The sequence below is a fragment of the Sus scrofa genome, chromosome 14 (genome assembly GCF_054392235.1).
Source record: "Sus scrofa isolate SSC_HxYL_T2T_F1_AM1 chromosome 14, Sscrofa_HxYL_maternal_Yorkshire_Landrace_v2.0, whole genome shotgun sequence".
Taxonomy (NCBI): domain Eukaryota; kingdom Metazoa; phylum Chordata; class Mammalia; order Artiodactyla; family Suidae; genus Sus; species Sus scrofa.
The window spans coordinates 87,722,290-87,739,436 of NC_139396.1; the positions used below are offsets into that span (position 1 = coordinate 87,722,290).

Sequence of the window (17,147 nt, forward strand, 5' to 3'; positions counted from 1 at the left end):
CTCTCTGCTTCCTTGCTGATGAAATCTCCAGAAAGAAAAACACATCCAGACCATGAGCTTATTCAACAGTTTGTGGCATAGAACTTCTATTTTCTAGTGAGCCAAAATCGCTTAAAATCTATGTTCTCTTATCAGTATGTAAATGGCTTACCTTATGCCCAGCCCTTGCTTGGCAGCAGGAGAGAATAATAAGTAAAATAAAAATTAGAGGAGTTCCCATGTGACTCAGCAGCTTAAGGATCTGGCATAGTCCCTGCTGTGGTGTGGGGTCACTGCTGTGATGTGGGGTCAGTCCCTGGCCCAGGAACTTGAGCCTGTTGTGGATGTGGCCATAAAGAAAATAGTCCAGAAAAAATGAGACTGTTCTCTTTCTCATTATCTTCTCCCTTCACACCCCCAGCCCCACACCCCAAGTCTGTTGTCAAGGCTTAAAATTTGCTTTGACATTTTAGTTAAGGAAGTTAAGGAAATAACATCTTCATCAGGGCCATTTAGTTACCTTAAGTCAATGATTACCAGATTTAAATTTTAGAAAGGCGACACCTCAGCTCTGGCAAGATTTTTCAGATATTAACATCTATACATGACTGCCCTCTGTAACTGAATAAAATTTAAAATTGTACTGAAACTTTGAGTCATGATTTTTGCTGATTATTTTCACTTCAGATGTTAATCTTGTTCTAACATTTATTTCCAAGGACATATCTATAACCATAACATGGAAGTGTTGACTAAACCAATATCACCCCAAAGAGAGGTAATGCAAGCCACATGTAACTGAACATTTTCTAGTAACCATATGTTTAAAGGTAAAAAGAAATTGGTAGAATTCACTTTAATAACATTTAATTTAATGCCGTATGTCCAAAATATCATGTCAATATATAATCAATATAAAATGTTATTAATGAGACATTTTACATTTTGGGGTATTGTCTTGGAAATTCAGTGTGTATTTCACACTTATGGCACATCTTGATTTGAACTAGATGTATTTTTTTTCCTTTTTATGGCTGTACCTGCAGCATATGGAAGTTCCCAGGTTAGGGGTCAAATCAGAGCTGCAGCTGCCAGCCTACACCACAGACACAGCAACAGCAACACTGGATCCAAGCTGCATCTGCAAACTACACCACAGCTCAGGGCAACACCAGATCCTTAACCCACTGAGCGAGGCCAGGGATTGAACCCACATCCTCACAGAGACAACATCACGTTCTTAACCTGCCACAATGGGAACTTCTTGACTAGGTGTATTTTAAGTGCTCAATAGCCCCAGGTGGCTAGTGGATGCTATATTGGACAGAGCAGCTCCAAACAGTCATAGATGGAGTTCCCTTATGGCACAGCAGGTTAAGGATCTGGCATTGTCACTGAAGCAGCTCAGGTCGTTGCTGTGGCATGGGTTCAATCCCTGGCCTGGGAGCTTCTGCACACACAAAAAAATAAATAAACAAAAAGTAAACAGTCACAGAAATGTTTTATCTTTCACTGAAATAAGTGGGAAGGAGCTTGAACATCTTCCGTATCCTCTGTGTTCATTGTAAGATTTCTGTTGGGATTTCTGTTGGCATCTGTCCTTTATTTCCCCACCATGGGACACTGCTCTCTCCCATAAGCTGAGCACTCTAGCTTGCCCTGCCAGGTTATAACCAGCCGACTTTATTAATATCCCCCATCATTATGGATCTTGTTGTATTGTAGCCTGTCCACACACACACCCAGCCCCTTGCCTGCCTCACTTGAGATCCTCACCCCACTCTGCTCTGACACACGCTCTTCTCTACCATCGGTGAGTTTCTTGGAGCCATAGCATGGCTTTTCCAGTCCTTTTCCAGTATTGTGGCTGGTAGCTCATAAAGGAGGAGGGGATGAAAGAGATTCACCTGAGCAAAGAAAAATGTCTCAAAGTGTCAGACAAATAGGCACAGCCATCTTTTTACTTGTAAGTAACAGACTATCCTACTTCTTAAATTAGTCTTTCTGAAAGGTAGAATAACATAAGAGTGAAAAGTCCCCTTTAAGCACAAGTTCCTTTGGGGATCTTTTTAAAAAAGAAACTGGGAAACTATTACTTGATGATCTTTTACTTTTTACTTTTCCTTATGTGTATGTGTTGGAAAAAGCGAAAAGTCTCTCATAATATATTAGTCCCAGTCTGTAGTAAATTAAACGGCTCCCTGTTAGTCCACATCCACACACACACCCACACAGTCTTTTCTACTTATTTCCAAGTGGGGACTGTTTTCTTTAGAGATGTAGCAAATCCATTATTCTCAATGTCAAAAATGGAATATCTCATTTCCAAACCTGGAGAAATAGTTGAATGTTCTGTGTATATGTAAGTTTAAAACCTGTTCTGATATTTGCTGTTCCTTACAAGGTTATTCAATTCAAAAATGTAGCTTTGACTTCTGTGCTGTCATGTATAATCGTAACACCACAGGACATAGCAACTGTGGACTAGAATGAGCAGGTTTATTGATCGTAACAAAAAGGAAAAAAAAGGGACAAATTAATTCTCTATGTTTAAGAGGTCCTATCTGAACTTTATAATTTCAGAAATCAAAATGTCCTTGTAGACCATTTCTAGGAATTCCCTGGTGGCCTCGCGGTTGGGGATTTGGTGTTGTCACTGCCGTGGCGCAGGTTTGAACCCTGGCCTGGGAACTTCTGTATGCCTCGGGTGTGGCCCCCCCAAAAAAATTAGAAAGTGGATCCTTAGATATTCTTTAAAATAAAGACAAATGTCTTAAATTAATATTCTGTTGGTATCATACTAAGAAAGACTAAATCTATGTAAAATTTTCAAAAAATGGTAACATGCATTATTTAGAAATCTTAAGAAAGGGTGAGCACTAAGACGTACACTTTTTTTTTTTTTTTTTTTTTTTTTTTTTTTGGCTTTTTGCCTTTTCTAGGGCCGATCCCGCAGCACATGGAGGTTCCCAAGCTAGGGGTCTGATTGGAGCTGTAGCTGGCAGCCTACGCCAGAGCCACAGCAACGGGGGATCCGAGCCGTGCCTGCAATCTACACCACAGCTCAGGGCAATGCCAGATCCTTAACCCACTAAACAAGGCCAGGGATCAAACCCACAACCTTATGGTTCCTAGTCGGATTCATTAACCACTGCGCCATGACGGGAACTAGATAGTACCCTTCTAATTGTAATAATTCTCATGCAGGTTCCCCCCCCACACACACACACCTCAACATCCAGCATAATCTTCTCCATTACTCAAGGGGCGTGGGGCTTGGAAATGGCTGGTGGGTACCTGGCATCTGGGGAGATGAACAGCAGGAGAAGTGAGTTGTCAGGTAGATGTGAAAGTGGAAGTTTGAGCCACTACGGGATCTTAGAGTCCACGATTGGTTTTGCTGGGTTTGTGACTTCATGATTAGACTTTGCAGCTAGGGGAGGAGACCAGACCCTCTGCATGTAGCCTGAGCACCTAGATGGCGCTGCCTCCTCTCCCTTAAGAACCAAGCCCTTGGGTATCTGTTCTGCCCAGATGTCTCTTTACGGAATATTTGGAATTCTAAGGCCCAGGTCTTTCAATAGGTTCCTGATGCCATAATTTATAGATTTCATTGCCCCAAAGATGACTGTTTGCAAAGCAGCTCTGAGCCTTTACAGATCCTGAAGAAACTCTTTCATCTGAGCATGGTTCCCCTGAAGGATACTGTGGGTAGTCAGAATAGACCAAAGTTTGGAAGGTCTGGCATTGATTTCGGTCTCCTTGCCCTTTTCCAGAATTCTCTCCTGAAAGAGTCAGTCCTCTGAAAACCCAGAATCTCTCTTCAGTCCACATGCAGATTGAGCTCCAGGCTGTTCCCCCTACTCTGCAAGTGGGAGTGAAAAGCAACTATAATCCCTATCTTCTTTGCCAGTGCCCTCTCAGACAAGCCTATTATAGATTTCTAGAACATTTCTGCATTCCTGTGGAATTCATTCCATCATTTCGGAATAATACAGAGATACCATTTGGTCATTTAAATCTGTCTCCCCCCTCCAGGCACAGATAGAGATCTGCCCATCACTGCTGGTAAAACCTGACTTAAAAAGAGGTTAGCTGGTGAATTAATGGCAAGAATGCATGGAGTCACATGCTTTCAAACCAATTAGCAATACAGATGAGCTAGCAAGTCAAGTTCCATTTATAGGGTGGGGGAGGGGAGAAGTCAAATAATCTGTGTTTTTAAGTGTTTCTGAGAAATGAAGACCTCCAGGGCAGAGAGAAGGCGGATCAGGAAATAGCTATGCAAATCGCATGCCTGTGAAATTACTAAAACTTTGATCAGAGGCATTAACAATGGCTCCAGTACTCACAAGTATGAAATAAGGAGTGAGTAAGGCAGGGCATGTTTGGAAGGGATTTCAAAAGTGTTTACTTCCATGGTTTGTTGAGCAGTCAATGAAGTCCACGGCTATTTTAGACTGAAGTTGCCCGAGCAGTCCAGGTATGACAAATGTAGTAATACATTCCATTCTCATTAGTGACTCTTGGGGATCTCAGTGACACAGAGTCAAAATGACTGGACCTCATATAAAGCCTGCCTTTTTTTTTTTTTTCCACCCTCTTTCTAAGGACACTACTGCTCACCCTTCCACCAGCTGTAGGAGAAGGCCTGGATTCTGAGAGAGGGTAGTTCCCTGGAAATGCTAAATTGCTATTAGTATTCAGTGGGATTCAGGCAACATTAAGGTATGACTTGGGCTAAAGCAAACAGGGAAACTCCAAGCGGCCATGATGTCGCAGCTGGCAAGTGTGACACTTCACACCCCTGGGTCCCTGTTCAGGGCTGTCTGGTCTTGAGGGTATTTGAGGCTCTCATCTCAGTTCCCAACTCTGGACTCATCTTTTTTTTTTTTTTTTTTTTTTTTTTAAACGGCATATGGAAGTTCCCAGGCTAGGGGTCAAATAGGAGCTGTGGTTGCTGGCCTATACCACAGCCACAGCAGCTCAGGATCCAAGCCACATCTGCAACCACAGCTCATGGCAATGCCGGATCCTTAATCCACTGAGTGAGGCCAGGGAATCAAACCCATGTCTTCATGGATACTAGTCAGGCTCCTTACTGCTGAGCCACAACAGGAACTCCCTGCTTGTCCATCCTAAATGGAATGTTTGCATCTAACCCCCAACTCCCAGTCCATCCCACTCCCTTCCCTCACCCCCTTGGCAACCACCAGTCTGTTCTTTATGTCTGTGTAGACTCATATTTTTAATGCCTTTATTTGAGAAAAAAATATTACACTTAAAAAGGAAACTGTCAGAATAATTTTTTTAAAAATGGTAATACTCTTGTATCCTTTTTTTTTTTCTCCCTAACCGTGCCTATTGCTTTAAATTCATCATTTAAGTTAGAAAGTTCCCCCAAGATAGAGTTGTGCTTCTTAGTGGTCCAGTGTGTTCATATCTCAGAAGCAACAGTTGCTTCTCAAACATTTCTATTGGGTGTGGAAAATTATTTATAGGAGAACAGAATAAAAGTAAACTTTTTATGATGTTCTTAAAGGTATATATAATTAATGCTTTGTGAATTCATGGGCAGATTCAAGCAGTTATCAGATTCTGAGTACCAGGAGCTGCAGTTTTCTGGCCCCACTCTGTTCGGTGTGGAGTATATGGAATATAACTGTGGATTGGAATTAAAATTTTCAGGGAATCATTTATAAATTTAAAAGAAAAAATGTTGGCTTTAAGTTAAAGCCACAATGAGAGCTGAGAGCTTCTGTTTTTCTTTTCCTTTTTCCCCAAGTATTTGAAAACTGAAATTCTGTAAGAGATTATCTGTGAAAATGCCTTTCTTTTATTACACCCATAAATTTCAGGAGTGGCTTTGATCAAGCCTTCTGCCATTCTCGGTTTCTAAATCTTTTACTCATACGTTAATAACTTTAAAAACACTCATCCTATTTTTGTTGTAGTGAAAGAGGAAGTTTCTAAATAGTCAAAAAGGAAACATTGAAAATAGAATACAATAAATGATAACTAAATTAGGGTAGGGCTTTTTTTTTTTTTTTTTCCTTCCCCAGAAAGAGCAATGCTCCATGTTGAAACTTGCCAGAGTATTTTAAGATTATTGTCCATAAAGAAAATGTACCAAAGAATTGAGATGTTCAAAGGAAAGGCATTAAGGAAATGCAAGGTATTATTGGTAATGCGCACTATACATAGAACAAGATTTGAAGGCCTTTAATACTTCAGTCGGTGGAGTTGGGTTTTCTGTCTTGTATTTAGTGTTTAAAACACACATGCGCAACCTGCAAACCAAATGAGTTAACCCTCTGCTGGCTTCCTCTAGACATTGACCCTGGGGGGCAAACTCTTAGGAAAACGATGCCTGGTTTTCCATTCCCCTAATTCCAGTCTCTACCAACAAGCAAGTCCTATCTCTGAGTGGAGCTCACAAAGAATTTCTCAAATACGTAGCTGGGTTGGGTTGGCAACAAAATCCTTTGCAAAACGAGAAGAAAGAGTTGTTAACTGATGAGTCAATCTAGCTTTTATAGCAGTTTATCTTCATGGTATTTCTAAGAGCATAAATGTTAAAAAAAAAAAAATGACGGTCATGACAGGAAGAACACAGTAGAAAAAAACAGGAACATTTAAGCCAAAAGCAATTTACTTTGCCAGTAACTGGTTACATTTCCTTTGTTTTATTATTATTATTGCAAGAGTTGGGGTTGAGATGAAAGTTTCCCACACCTGCGCGGCCCTGACGCATAACTTGTCAGAACCCACAGTGAAGTAAATACATAAATGAATGCCTGCAACCCTGAGCTTCTAGACTCTTTAAGAGAGAAAATCAAAAGCCTGTTTTGCTATACTGTCTTTTAAAAACAAGACTATAACCTGTTAATATTTAAAGGAGGTTTTCAAAAAGGGAATAAAACAGGAGTTCCTGCTGTGGCACAGTGAGTTAAGACTCTGACTGCAGCAGGGGTCGCTGCAGAGGCATGGGATTGATCTCTGGCCTGGAGCCGTGGGATCAGAGTTGCATCAGTTGTGGCGTAGCTTGCAGCTGTGGCTCAACTTCAATCCCTGGCCTGGGGAACCTGCATATGCCATGGAGGCGGCCATAAGAAAAAAAAAAGAGAAAGAAAAAAAGAGGAAAAACAAAACAAAACAATAGGTTAAATGTCAAAGTAGCCTGGAACTCTGGCAGCGGGTGATTCTCCTGGGTGGGATTAACGCCTGTGGAAATAGCAGTGACTTCACGATGGTGAATACCTGTTAATTTCATGGCACTGAGTAAGAGTAATAGATGAACAGAGAGGAAAGATTTTTTTAAAAAAACACAGCGATCTTTCACTGAGTAGGCAGAAGAGTCAGTCAGTGGCCCACGGCAAGGGGGCCCACATACACAGTGCTCTAAGTTTTATTGGAATTCCGTGACCTGAGTGGAAGTCTTGTCACCTACTACTGAGTCAGGACTGACAAGGACCCTGCTTGCTGTCAAGTCTGTAGGATGCTGTCTGATGCATGAGATGGGCTGCAGCGCCCTCGTGCTCTGTGGTTTGAGTGTTTTCATTTGGGGAAAGCTCCCTGGTGACTGGCAGACCAAGTTAATAATACAAATACCTCATTATGAGACAGAGTAAGCGTGTGTGTCTGCCTGTTAGAAGTTGCTTAAAGCTGGAGAAAGTCCATTTGCCAGGATTGGAAGCTTTCTGCTCCCAGGAACCAGCAGTATGACCTAAGACAAGTAATTTCACCTCCATCTCAGTTACCTGGTCAGTAAAATGGGGATCAGAATCATGCCTTCCTATTGGCCAGTTTGGAGTTTTAAATGAGTTACTGTATGCAAAGCGCTGACAGGGAAGAGAAAGTGCCCTGTATGCATCAGCTGTTATTATTATTTGTGGATAATATGAAATGTTTGTGCAAAGAGCACGGACTGAACTTTGTAAATGAGTTAGACCAAGGTTGGCAGTTTGATATATACACATATAAAAGTGTGCATTTATTTATTTATTTTTGCTTTTTAGGGCCGCACCCACAGAATATGGAGGTTCCCAGGCTAGGGGTCCAATCAGAGCTATAGCTGCCGGCCTATGCCACAGCCACAGCAATGCGGGATCCAAGCCTCATCTGTGACCTACACCACAGCTCATGGCAACGCCAGATCCTTAAACCACTCAGCGAGGCCAGGGATTGAACCCGCAACCTCATGGTTCCTAGTCAGATTCGTTTCCACTGGGCCATGATGGGAACTCCCCAAAGCCTGCATTTATTGCTCTATGTTGTTGTGTTTTTTGTTTTTTTCCTTAAAGTAGACCTGATTAGAACCAGTTATGCCATCAGTAAGTGGACTGCTGACTTCCAAGAATGGCTTTGCTGGTAGAGATTGATTTCATCTGAAGCCCAGGAGCTGGTGTCACTCTGGCATTTTAGGATTGGGGATCCCCTCAGTAATTCCATAGCCCTTAGCTGTAAAGGAGAGAGCAGATTTAGGTTGGTCCAGGGCAGCTGGGAGGAAGCGGGCCTGTTTTTTCTGTAATAAAGTTAAAGCTCAGAGCCATCTCACTCCTAACAACCACCATACTATTAAGCATTTATGCTACTAGCATTCACCCATCTAGCACATGATGTGTTTTCTTGATCCTGTAGGAAAAAAATGTCATCCAGGGACCAGAATATTTGCTCTTTCCAAAAAGCCAGCCCTTCACTCCCAAAGCTTCACCTGGGATCTTGTGGAGCCAAAAAATCTCAAATTATATTATGGGGGCTCCCACCTCATATGGAGTCCTGCACGTTCCGTTCCTCTAAGACTTGGAACGTCTGCTCTTCAGGGCATTTGTGTTTACTGCATGTGGGACAAGATCAGGGTCCCACTGAGATGCTAGGCACAGTTACTGTAAGCAGAAACCCAAAGGCTGTAGGTTTCCCACAGCAAACTCAAGTCACTGGTGTCTGTTCCAGGAGCTCACAGGTAAGCAGGAAAGGTGAATGCAATTCAGTGTGACAGGTGTACATGTGATCAGGTTGGCAGGTCCAGCTCTTGAAGACACCAAGGAGGTATACATGGGCGTCTTTATTTCCCCCTGTAACTTGATCGTTCAAAAAGCCCTATTAGATGGTGCTGCCCCTGGATGGATGCTGGGGAAGATGAGAGATGAATCTGACATGGTCCTGCCCTTAAGGACTCTCCAACTTAGTCTAATAATGAGCCCCAAAGCACCGCTGATGTACAAATAGTACAGCGACACCCTCCAGAAGAGAAGGTCTGGAAAGGAGCTCAGAGGGGAGACTAAAAGAGGTATCAGAATTTAAGCCTTGAGTCACTGGTTGGGTTACCTTCCCCATACCTACAATGTCAGTGTACCTGCCTCCTTCGGAACAGAAGGCTTTTTCTCTGATCAGATGCCATGTAGAATCTAAGTCTGTGTGACCAGGATATTAGGTACAAGTCGGTTCTAAATTTGTAATTCTCAGAATTTGCTGAGGAAGGGCATGTGCTTCTCTGGGTTCTGAAAACAGCTCAAAGGACAGAGAAAACAGACCCGATTTGGGGATGACTTATTGTCAGTTCCCGGAACCTTCGCCTTTATTTAAAACAGTCTGTTCAGTGCGAGTTCTCTCAGTCTAAAAGGCCTTTGGGATTTGAAAGCTTTTCTGGAAATAAATGCCTTTTAGGTTTAAATGCCTTTTGCCAAAAATGTTAAGAAGGAGAGATTGTGACAAGTCTTAGAACAGAGGCAGCAATGTTTTTTTGTTTCTTTTAATGAAATGCCTCAGACCCACCCCAGGTTCTGTTTGTGTCTGTAGGCTTTCTGCTCCAGCTATTATTTTGATAAGGGACATGAAAGGACATCCTTCCCTCATGGTCATTAAAGTCTTAGCACTTGGGTCAGTTGTGGAAATACTTCTGTGCTACACCGAGTCTTCAAAACCAAAATAGTCCCCGCCCAGGCTCTGGGCAGAGGCCCCAGGTCAGTTCATGGAAGGTGGCACCACCGGGCTGTGACAGGGGAGCAGGAGGTCAGGATCCACAGACGAGGCCAGATGAAATCACCAGCGCTGGGCGCAGGGAGGTGGAGGGAGCCGAGCCCTCCCTGCCTGGCTGGCAGCTCCAGCCAAGTCCTCAGAGCTCATCCCACACACCCCGTGCTAGTCACTGCTGTGTGTTTACATGAGTAATGGAGCTGCCGGGGGAGGGGAGTTGTAAGCAGAGCGCCGAGCCTCACAGCTCGCATTCGGAGGGAAGCTGACATCCACACCAAGTCCGGCTGTGACTTCCAGGGACGGGAAGCAGTCACATGCTGTAGCTTTCATGAGCCCGGGCAGTGTCAAGCAGATGTTTGTCGACTGGAATGGGTAATCGCTGCTTTCTCTTTGCTTGATTTTTTTTTTTCTTTTTTTTCTTTTTTTTTTTTTTTGCTTGTGGGTTTGTTTACCTCTGATAATTCTGGACTGGCTTTCTGAGATGGACTTTGAGACCAGAGTTTTGGGGAAATGAGAGGAGAGCGGATTCTGGCAAGGGGCACTGCCCCCCTCCCCAAGCCACTTTTTAAACTTTTGTCTGATTGTAAAGACAGAGCTGCTTTCCTGGGCTGTGTCAACAGCTAAACTGTTATCCGCAGTAGGAAATCAAATTAGTGGGATTAATTGCGTTTGTAAGTTGAGTACAATGTAAAATGTCCTAAAACCACTGGTTAACCGGTGGTTATAAGTAACAGCAACAATTAAGAGGGTTCGAGTTGTTCGGATTTTCCATGGTCATAATCATACCTTAAAGTAATAAAAAGTGGGGGTACTTTAAAAAGTCCTAAAGAAATTGCTTGGGGTATAATTCATTAATTTGGAATTCTTCAAGGGCTAGTCAGTTGGTTTGTTTGCATTTTGTTTGACTTGGATGATGGGTGAAATTGAATGTAGCACTCAATAAACAGCAGCCTTTCCCCCGCAACTCCTTTCTGTAAGGCTCTTAAAGGGATTCAAGCTCAGTATCCAAGATAAAATTAACTTTGCTTTGGGTCTTGTCTGTGGCTTTTAAAAAGTTATAATCTCCACGGAATCAAGCTAACTCCTGTTGTGTGATCTTTGGAATTTATTTTAAATAACCCCCAAGATCTTCCTTAAAACTATATAGATATTGAAAATGAGAAGAGAGCATGCTGATTTACATGTACCTGCCAGATTCACAGAGATTTGAAACATGCTGGTCACGACGTTATTAGTAAATGCATGTAATATTTTTCAAATTGTTATTGTGAATTCCTCTCTCTCATAATTTGAGAAAACGCTCACGTCTCCACTTTCCAAGAGAGATGTTTTCAAACGTTACATTACTTTGATACCATAATGGGCTGGCATTATCATTTAGGTTTCTAAAAAGAAGATACAAAACAAAAAGCAAAGAAGGAGCCTGGCTAAGGGCTGTCTTTTCTAACACTGGGGAAGTGCGTTTTCCTTATCAACATCCTTTAAAACTAAGGGCTTCGTTATATTTATGTCAATTAGACATGTTCAAGTGTCATAGCTTGGCTTTGGGAAACATGGACAGAAGTGTAGTGTCCATCGAGATCTTGGGGGAGGGAGGCTACCCCAGATGTGGACATGTCTCTGAACAATTAAAGGGCGCCACTGTAGTAAGATTCTTGGTTTGTAGTTGAGGAAGCTAATGAGAATGTCTCTCAATTGTTCTCCATTTGTTTCCAGCGCCAAATCTTAAAGGCAGACCACGCAAAAAGAAACCATGCCCGCAGAGGAGAGATTCATTCAGTGGCAGCAAAGATTCCAACAACAATTCTGATGGCAAAGCCGTTGCCAAGGTACGGTCATTCAGCTCCATGGTATTCGTTTTGGCTGCATCGTTTTTATTTTTCCCTTTTCTCTTTATCTCTCTGCTCCTGTGTCTTGGTGGCAGTTTTCAATTTAGAATCTGACTCTGGTATTTGCAGCTCTCTGCTGGGTCTGCTCCCTCTGCCACCTCCCCCACCCCCACCCCCGCCCCCCCAGGGGTGGGGGAGGTGGCAGGGGGAGGGGCAGTGTGGGCATTCTGATTAGTCAACAGAAAGACTTCCCACCTCCCAGTTTGGCCTGTTGAGTAAAGGATAGATGATTAAGCGCCCACGTCATTGAGGCTGAGATTTCATAGTAGGTGACACAATGACATAGTTTACCCAGCTTGGATCAAAAATAGACCAGCTGAACCATCCTCTTTCTGAATGCATTCATCTAAATATGTTTCAGAGATTAACAGAGGACGAAATTAGAAGGGGCCAGAATTAATCTTCTAAGTTTTTTTTTTTTTTTTTTTCAAAATCACCTCTCATTTACCTTAGAATAAAATTAAAGATCTAGAACACAATACTTAACATGTCTACCTATACTCATATATACATTTATTTGGTTTTAAAGATGATTCTTAATGCAGAGTGAAAGTCCAAATGCTAAGACTCTTTTTTCAGGACTCGGGGCTATTTTGCCTAAGCATTCTTTGGAATCTTGGAAGTCCATGCCTGAAGTATTTAGCACCATGAGGGGTGAAGTGTCACTTCATATTTTTAGGCTTATCTTTTTAAATTTTGTGGGCTTGGATCGTATTTCCATGGTTCCGTTTAAGGGGTGTTTGTGTTGAGGTGTTGTTTCTGTGCCAAAGACAGCAGTAGCCCTTTTAGGACCTGAACTGAAGCCCGGATTTCAACTGACACCACGTTTCCAGATCCAAGAACTAAACTTATGAAAATGGGAGCATTATCGGTGAATTTGCAAGATGCGGATGTAGAAAAGCACCAATTCAGTTCTGTGTCGACAGTCTGCCACGTCCTCCCAGAGTAAAGAAGCAAATCCCAGACTACCTTTCTTACCTTCAAGAATGATTGTTTCACAAGGAAGTTCTGAGCGCTTTCTGGTTAAAACTTCTTGTGCTTCCAAGATTGCAAGGGGTAAAAAGAGATCAACCAGTAGCCATGTATGTTTACTGGTTAAAAACAAATCTGTTTTTCTCTAAAGTTATTTTTGTTTTGTCCCTTTAATCTTCTGCGAGTGAGTCTGTGTGGACACCAAGAATGACATTTTCTAGGAACCTGGACATCTTGGCCCTAGAACTACCTGTCTAGGGCTTTGGCTTCTGTGGTCTTGAAGGATGTCAGCTGGAACCGTTTATTCCCTATGCCATGGCTTGCAGGATACTACAGAATGGAGCGAGATGGTTTCAGGATTGGAGCCTTCAGCAGAGCTTGTACTGACAATGTCTTGTGTTGGCGCCCTGCCCCATACCTCTCAGGTGACTTCATCTGTTTTTCCCAGCATGTTCTGTACCTGAGCCCAGCAGGATGAAGCTCCTTTTTGTGTCATCTGGAGTCACCATCAAAGTATGCCCTGGGAGTTTTACAAAATTCAGACAACTGATCAATAAGCACAGCACCTCTAACCTCCCTCTCTGTGGAAGGCCATTTAGATCTCATACAAGGACCCACAAAACTGAAGACAACTGGACTCTGTCCTGTATCTGCTGTTTCTGGATGTTTTCTTCATAGGAGGGACAGTAGCCAAGCCTGGGTTTTCTAAAAGATCCTTTCTACCCCGTCTGCACCAGCGCTGCCATTCAGAATCTTTACTGGGAGGATCATCCTTCCATCACTGGTTTCCATGGTGAGTAGGTGAATGTTGCTCAGCGGTCAGCTCCTGGGGACTGGTCTAGATGCCCGGTTCATCTTGGAGCCTTGGATTACAGTCCTGCCTTGTCTGCTTCCAGTGGATCTGGAAAGACCATTTCACCTTGAAGAGAAAGACTGGTAGGTATGAAGAACGGTGGGCTTGTCTGCTGGCACCAACAAATGGATGTCCAATTCCCACAGATGCACAGGCCACATCTGGGGCCAGGACCATTAAAAAGATGTTGGTGGTCTTTTCATTTGATGAACTGGTAGCAGCATTTCAGGTGACAATTGGGCTTGAGGAACAAGACCTGTGTGACTTTTTTTTTTTTTTTTTCCTTCAAAAGTGCCTCAAACAGCCCATTTCTCACCATGGATAAGTACCAGCTTCCTGCAGCTCCACAGCACAAAGCTCTTAGAGTACAAACCCACTCAGTGTGCCACGTGCATGGCAGGACAAGCACATCAAGTAATTTGCCTATCGCCATCAAAAGGTGGCCCTCTTTCAATGAGAATGTGAAAACTAGCTGGCAGGACTCTGTTTTCCAAGGGACAAGAGAATTGCCTGGCTTTCCAAGGATAGCAAAAGTCACATGGAGAACAGGCGACCCAGTTCTCTGAAGCTGTCATGAGTGTGTTGTCCAGCCCAAATCCAGGTCTGGGGCGAATGCCTATTCATATGGTCACTACACAAGAGAAATCTTCTCAGCCTGGGTCTCAATGAAAGGCCTCCGCTGATAGATGGCAAATGATTCTTTCCATCCCGTAAGCACCTTCCAAAGGCCGGGAACATAGAAGAGGCGCAAAGGGAAACCAGTATGCAGTATGTTCTTTCCTTTAAATCACAGATGTGTTTCCAATATTTCACAAGGGTGACAGATACTGCCCTCATTTTCAATCTTTTTCATCCCATTTGGTCCTCAGAACTATCTGCAGGGATTATACTTCTTGCTTTCCTGAGGAATAAAAGAAGGGTTTCCTAGGAAGTTAGTGACCAGATCAAAATTAGACTCGCGTTCTCTTCCTGCCGGTTCAGCACATCCTCCTACCCTAGCTGGAGGCTGGATTAGTTACAGCTCTATCCAGTGAAAGGATGTGGTTAATATCAAATAGGTGGTGGTTCACTTGAAAACCTTAAATGTGGATTCTTAAATTAGCACTTCCTCAATCACTTGGAAACCCCAAAGTTCTTAGTGAACTCACCAAGTGTGAGGTGTGCAGGCAAGGAAAAACAGATCTAGTAATTAACTATTACCTTCAAAACATTGGGCTTTCTCAAGGTCACCATGAAGACTAGCTCCCATGTAATGTCTCAGGAACTTGAGATGCTGAGAATGTTTCTGCTAAAAGTGAAAAAAATGTAGAAAGGAACTTGGTCTGGAAAAAAAGAGACAGAATAACACCCTACAGGACTCATTGACGTTAAATGAAGACATGCATGGAGTCTGAGAAGGGAATGTCTGAGAAGGAAAACGCTGTTGGCATCTTACGCCCCCAAGAAAGGTCTGCTGGGAAGCCCCTAAGGTTCCATGCAGCCCAGCAGGTGCAACCCGGCTTCACATGGAGCCTGTCCTGTGATGGGGGCTGAATGACTTCCGGTCAGCCTCACGCCTCTCTTTGTGCTTTCCTTCTGCTTCTGGGTGTTTCCATCCAGGTCTGGCAGGTTAGGCAGCTCCCAAGACACTGAGGGGCCAACCTCATTCTCCTTAAACAGTGGTGCTTCTGACCTAATATAAATAACCAGCCCATCATCACTGCAGTCTGAAGACAGCCTGTTTTTTTCTGCACAACTGACCTCTGCTCCTGTTTCTACGAGATTGGAGTTTGGGGTGAGGAGACCTGAGTTCTGCACCCAGAGTTCCACCTGACACTAGCCAAATACCAGAACACAGACCTCACTGAGCTTCCGTTTCCTCAACTGGAAAAACAGGGCTCAAAACCTCCCTTTTATGATTCTTGGGAGTATTAGGTAGACTGTGTGAAGCCCACAGCACTGTGCGTGGCTCGTTGTCGTAGCAGCAGCTCCATTGTTAACTGGAGCTCATTAACCAGCAGAAGGAGTGGGCCCTTTACACTGTGGAAACCACCTAGTTTTATCTTCTACTTCTCCTTTGATAAACTATGTTTCTAAGCCATACGTTTTGTAATGCCTAGTAATGAGATATGCTTTTTAATTGGAAGTGTGTTCTGTCAATTAAATATTTTGAGGAGTGTCAGTATAGTGTTTAAAACCACAAGCCCTAGAGTGAGACTAACCTGGGTTCAGAGCCCAAACTCACCACCTCCTAACTTGGACGAGACCTTGTGATCTTGTACGTATTCCTGTGCCTCGGTTTCTTCCTCTCTGATAGGAGAATAACCTGCCCCATTAGGGTGGTGAGTGTGAAGTGAGATAATACCAAAAAAGGACTTTGAATAAAGCCTGGCTACATTAAGCACTCAGATAAGGCCAGGGGGAGGGGAAGTACAGATTAGAACTGGAGTGATTTTATAATTTCAAAGAGCCATTAAATTATAGACTTCATCAAAACTTTAGACTCAACAATCTGAAATTTGGCAGTGAAAAATGATGACAACATAAAGTTTCCCAGGATGTTCGCCTTAATATAATGGTACAAAGTACTAAAGCCTGAAAATATTGTGAGTAAAAATTTCTACATGGAAAAATGTTTTCATCCCATTTCCACTGCTCTTTAAAAATTAAAATCTTATCTTGAGGCCCAGTTGAATGAGTTGTGCAGGAAGTTTTATTTTTTTTTCCCCAGGACCCGTCTAAAGATATTAAACTAGTGTGTTCATTTGAGAGAATTGGCAATAAAGAAAACCCTTGCAGAGGATGCATTTCCCTTTAATAAAGAAGCGTAGCTTTTTATGTTCTTAGTGCTTGGGAAGGAGAACCTGAAGGGAAAGGCAAAGAGGGGTGAGACATCTGAAGTGGAAAACCTTGTCGAATGTGGGTCATTTTAATTTACAGCATTTCCCCAGTGCACGTCGTCTCCAGTGTTAGGTACGGAGATGTCAAGAATATTGGAATCTACACATACCCCCATGGGCGCTCTTGAACCCACACTTTGACCCTTTGGATGTGCTCCCACCCCCCCGCCAGTGAAAATGGCTCAGCAACTTAGTGTTATATTTAACAACCATCCAAGGCCACTTGGAGAACATGGTGGCAAGGCGCCAGTGTGAGGGTAGCTGCTCAGCAGGGCAAGCCCCATATTCGCCCAGAGTGTGGAGGGAAGAAAGAACATCTGGCTTGTGGAGCGCCATTCATTTTTTAAATCATGGAGCGTTTCACTTGTTCTTGGGTTTTTAGCTGACCTCTACCTTTTCGTTTTGCGGCAAATTCATATCTCCTAGATTGTCAGAGCTGACTCAAAAGAGAGACACCTGGGTTGAAGAGTAGGATGTTTTGTTTCCTGTGAGGCACACACTATTTCTGGCCTCACATCAGCATGCTTGTAAGGTGTCTACGCCAGGCTGGCACAGTTTGGCCAACCACGGCCCACGGGCCACGTGTTTCTGCACATACGA

At 43.2% G+C, this 17,147-nt stretch overlaps 1 protein-coding gene across 3 annotated transcripts in view; it reads left to right on the forward strand.

The window, feature by feature from the left end:
• The window catches only part of ARID5B (AT-rich interaction domain 5B), a 189,584-nt gene that overhangs the window by 133,038 nt on the left and 39,399 nt on the right, over window positions 1-17,147 (forward strand). For 2 of the 3 annotated variants that reach the window (XM_021072755.2, XM_021072756.2), the window contains one exon: window positions 11,671-11,783. In XM_021072755.2, coding sequence (XP_020928414.1) covers window positions 11,671-11,783 — 113 coding nt within the window. Of the gene's footprint in view, window positions 1-10,201; window positions 10,327-11,670; window positions 11,784-17,147 lie in introns of those variants that run through there. The other variant, XM_003359209.6, reaches the window with a different exon arrangement.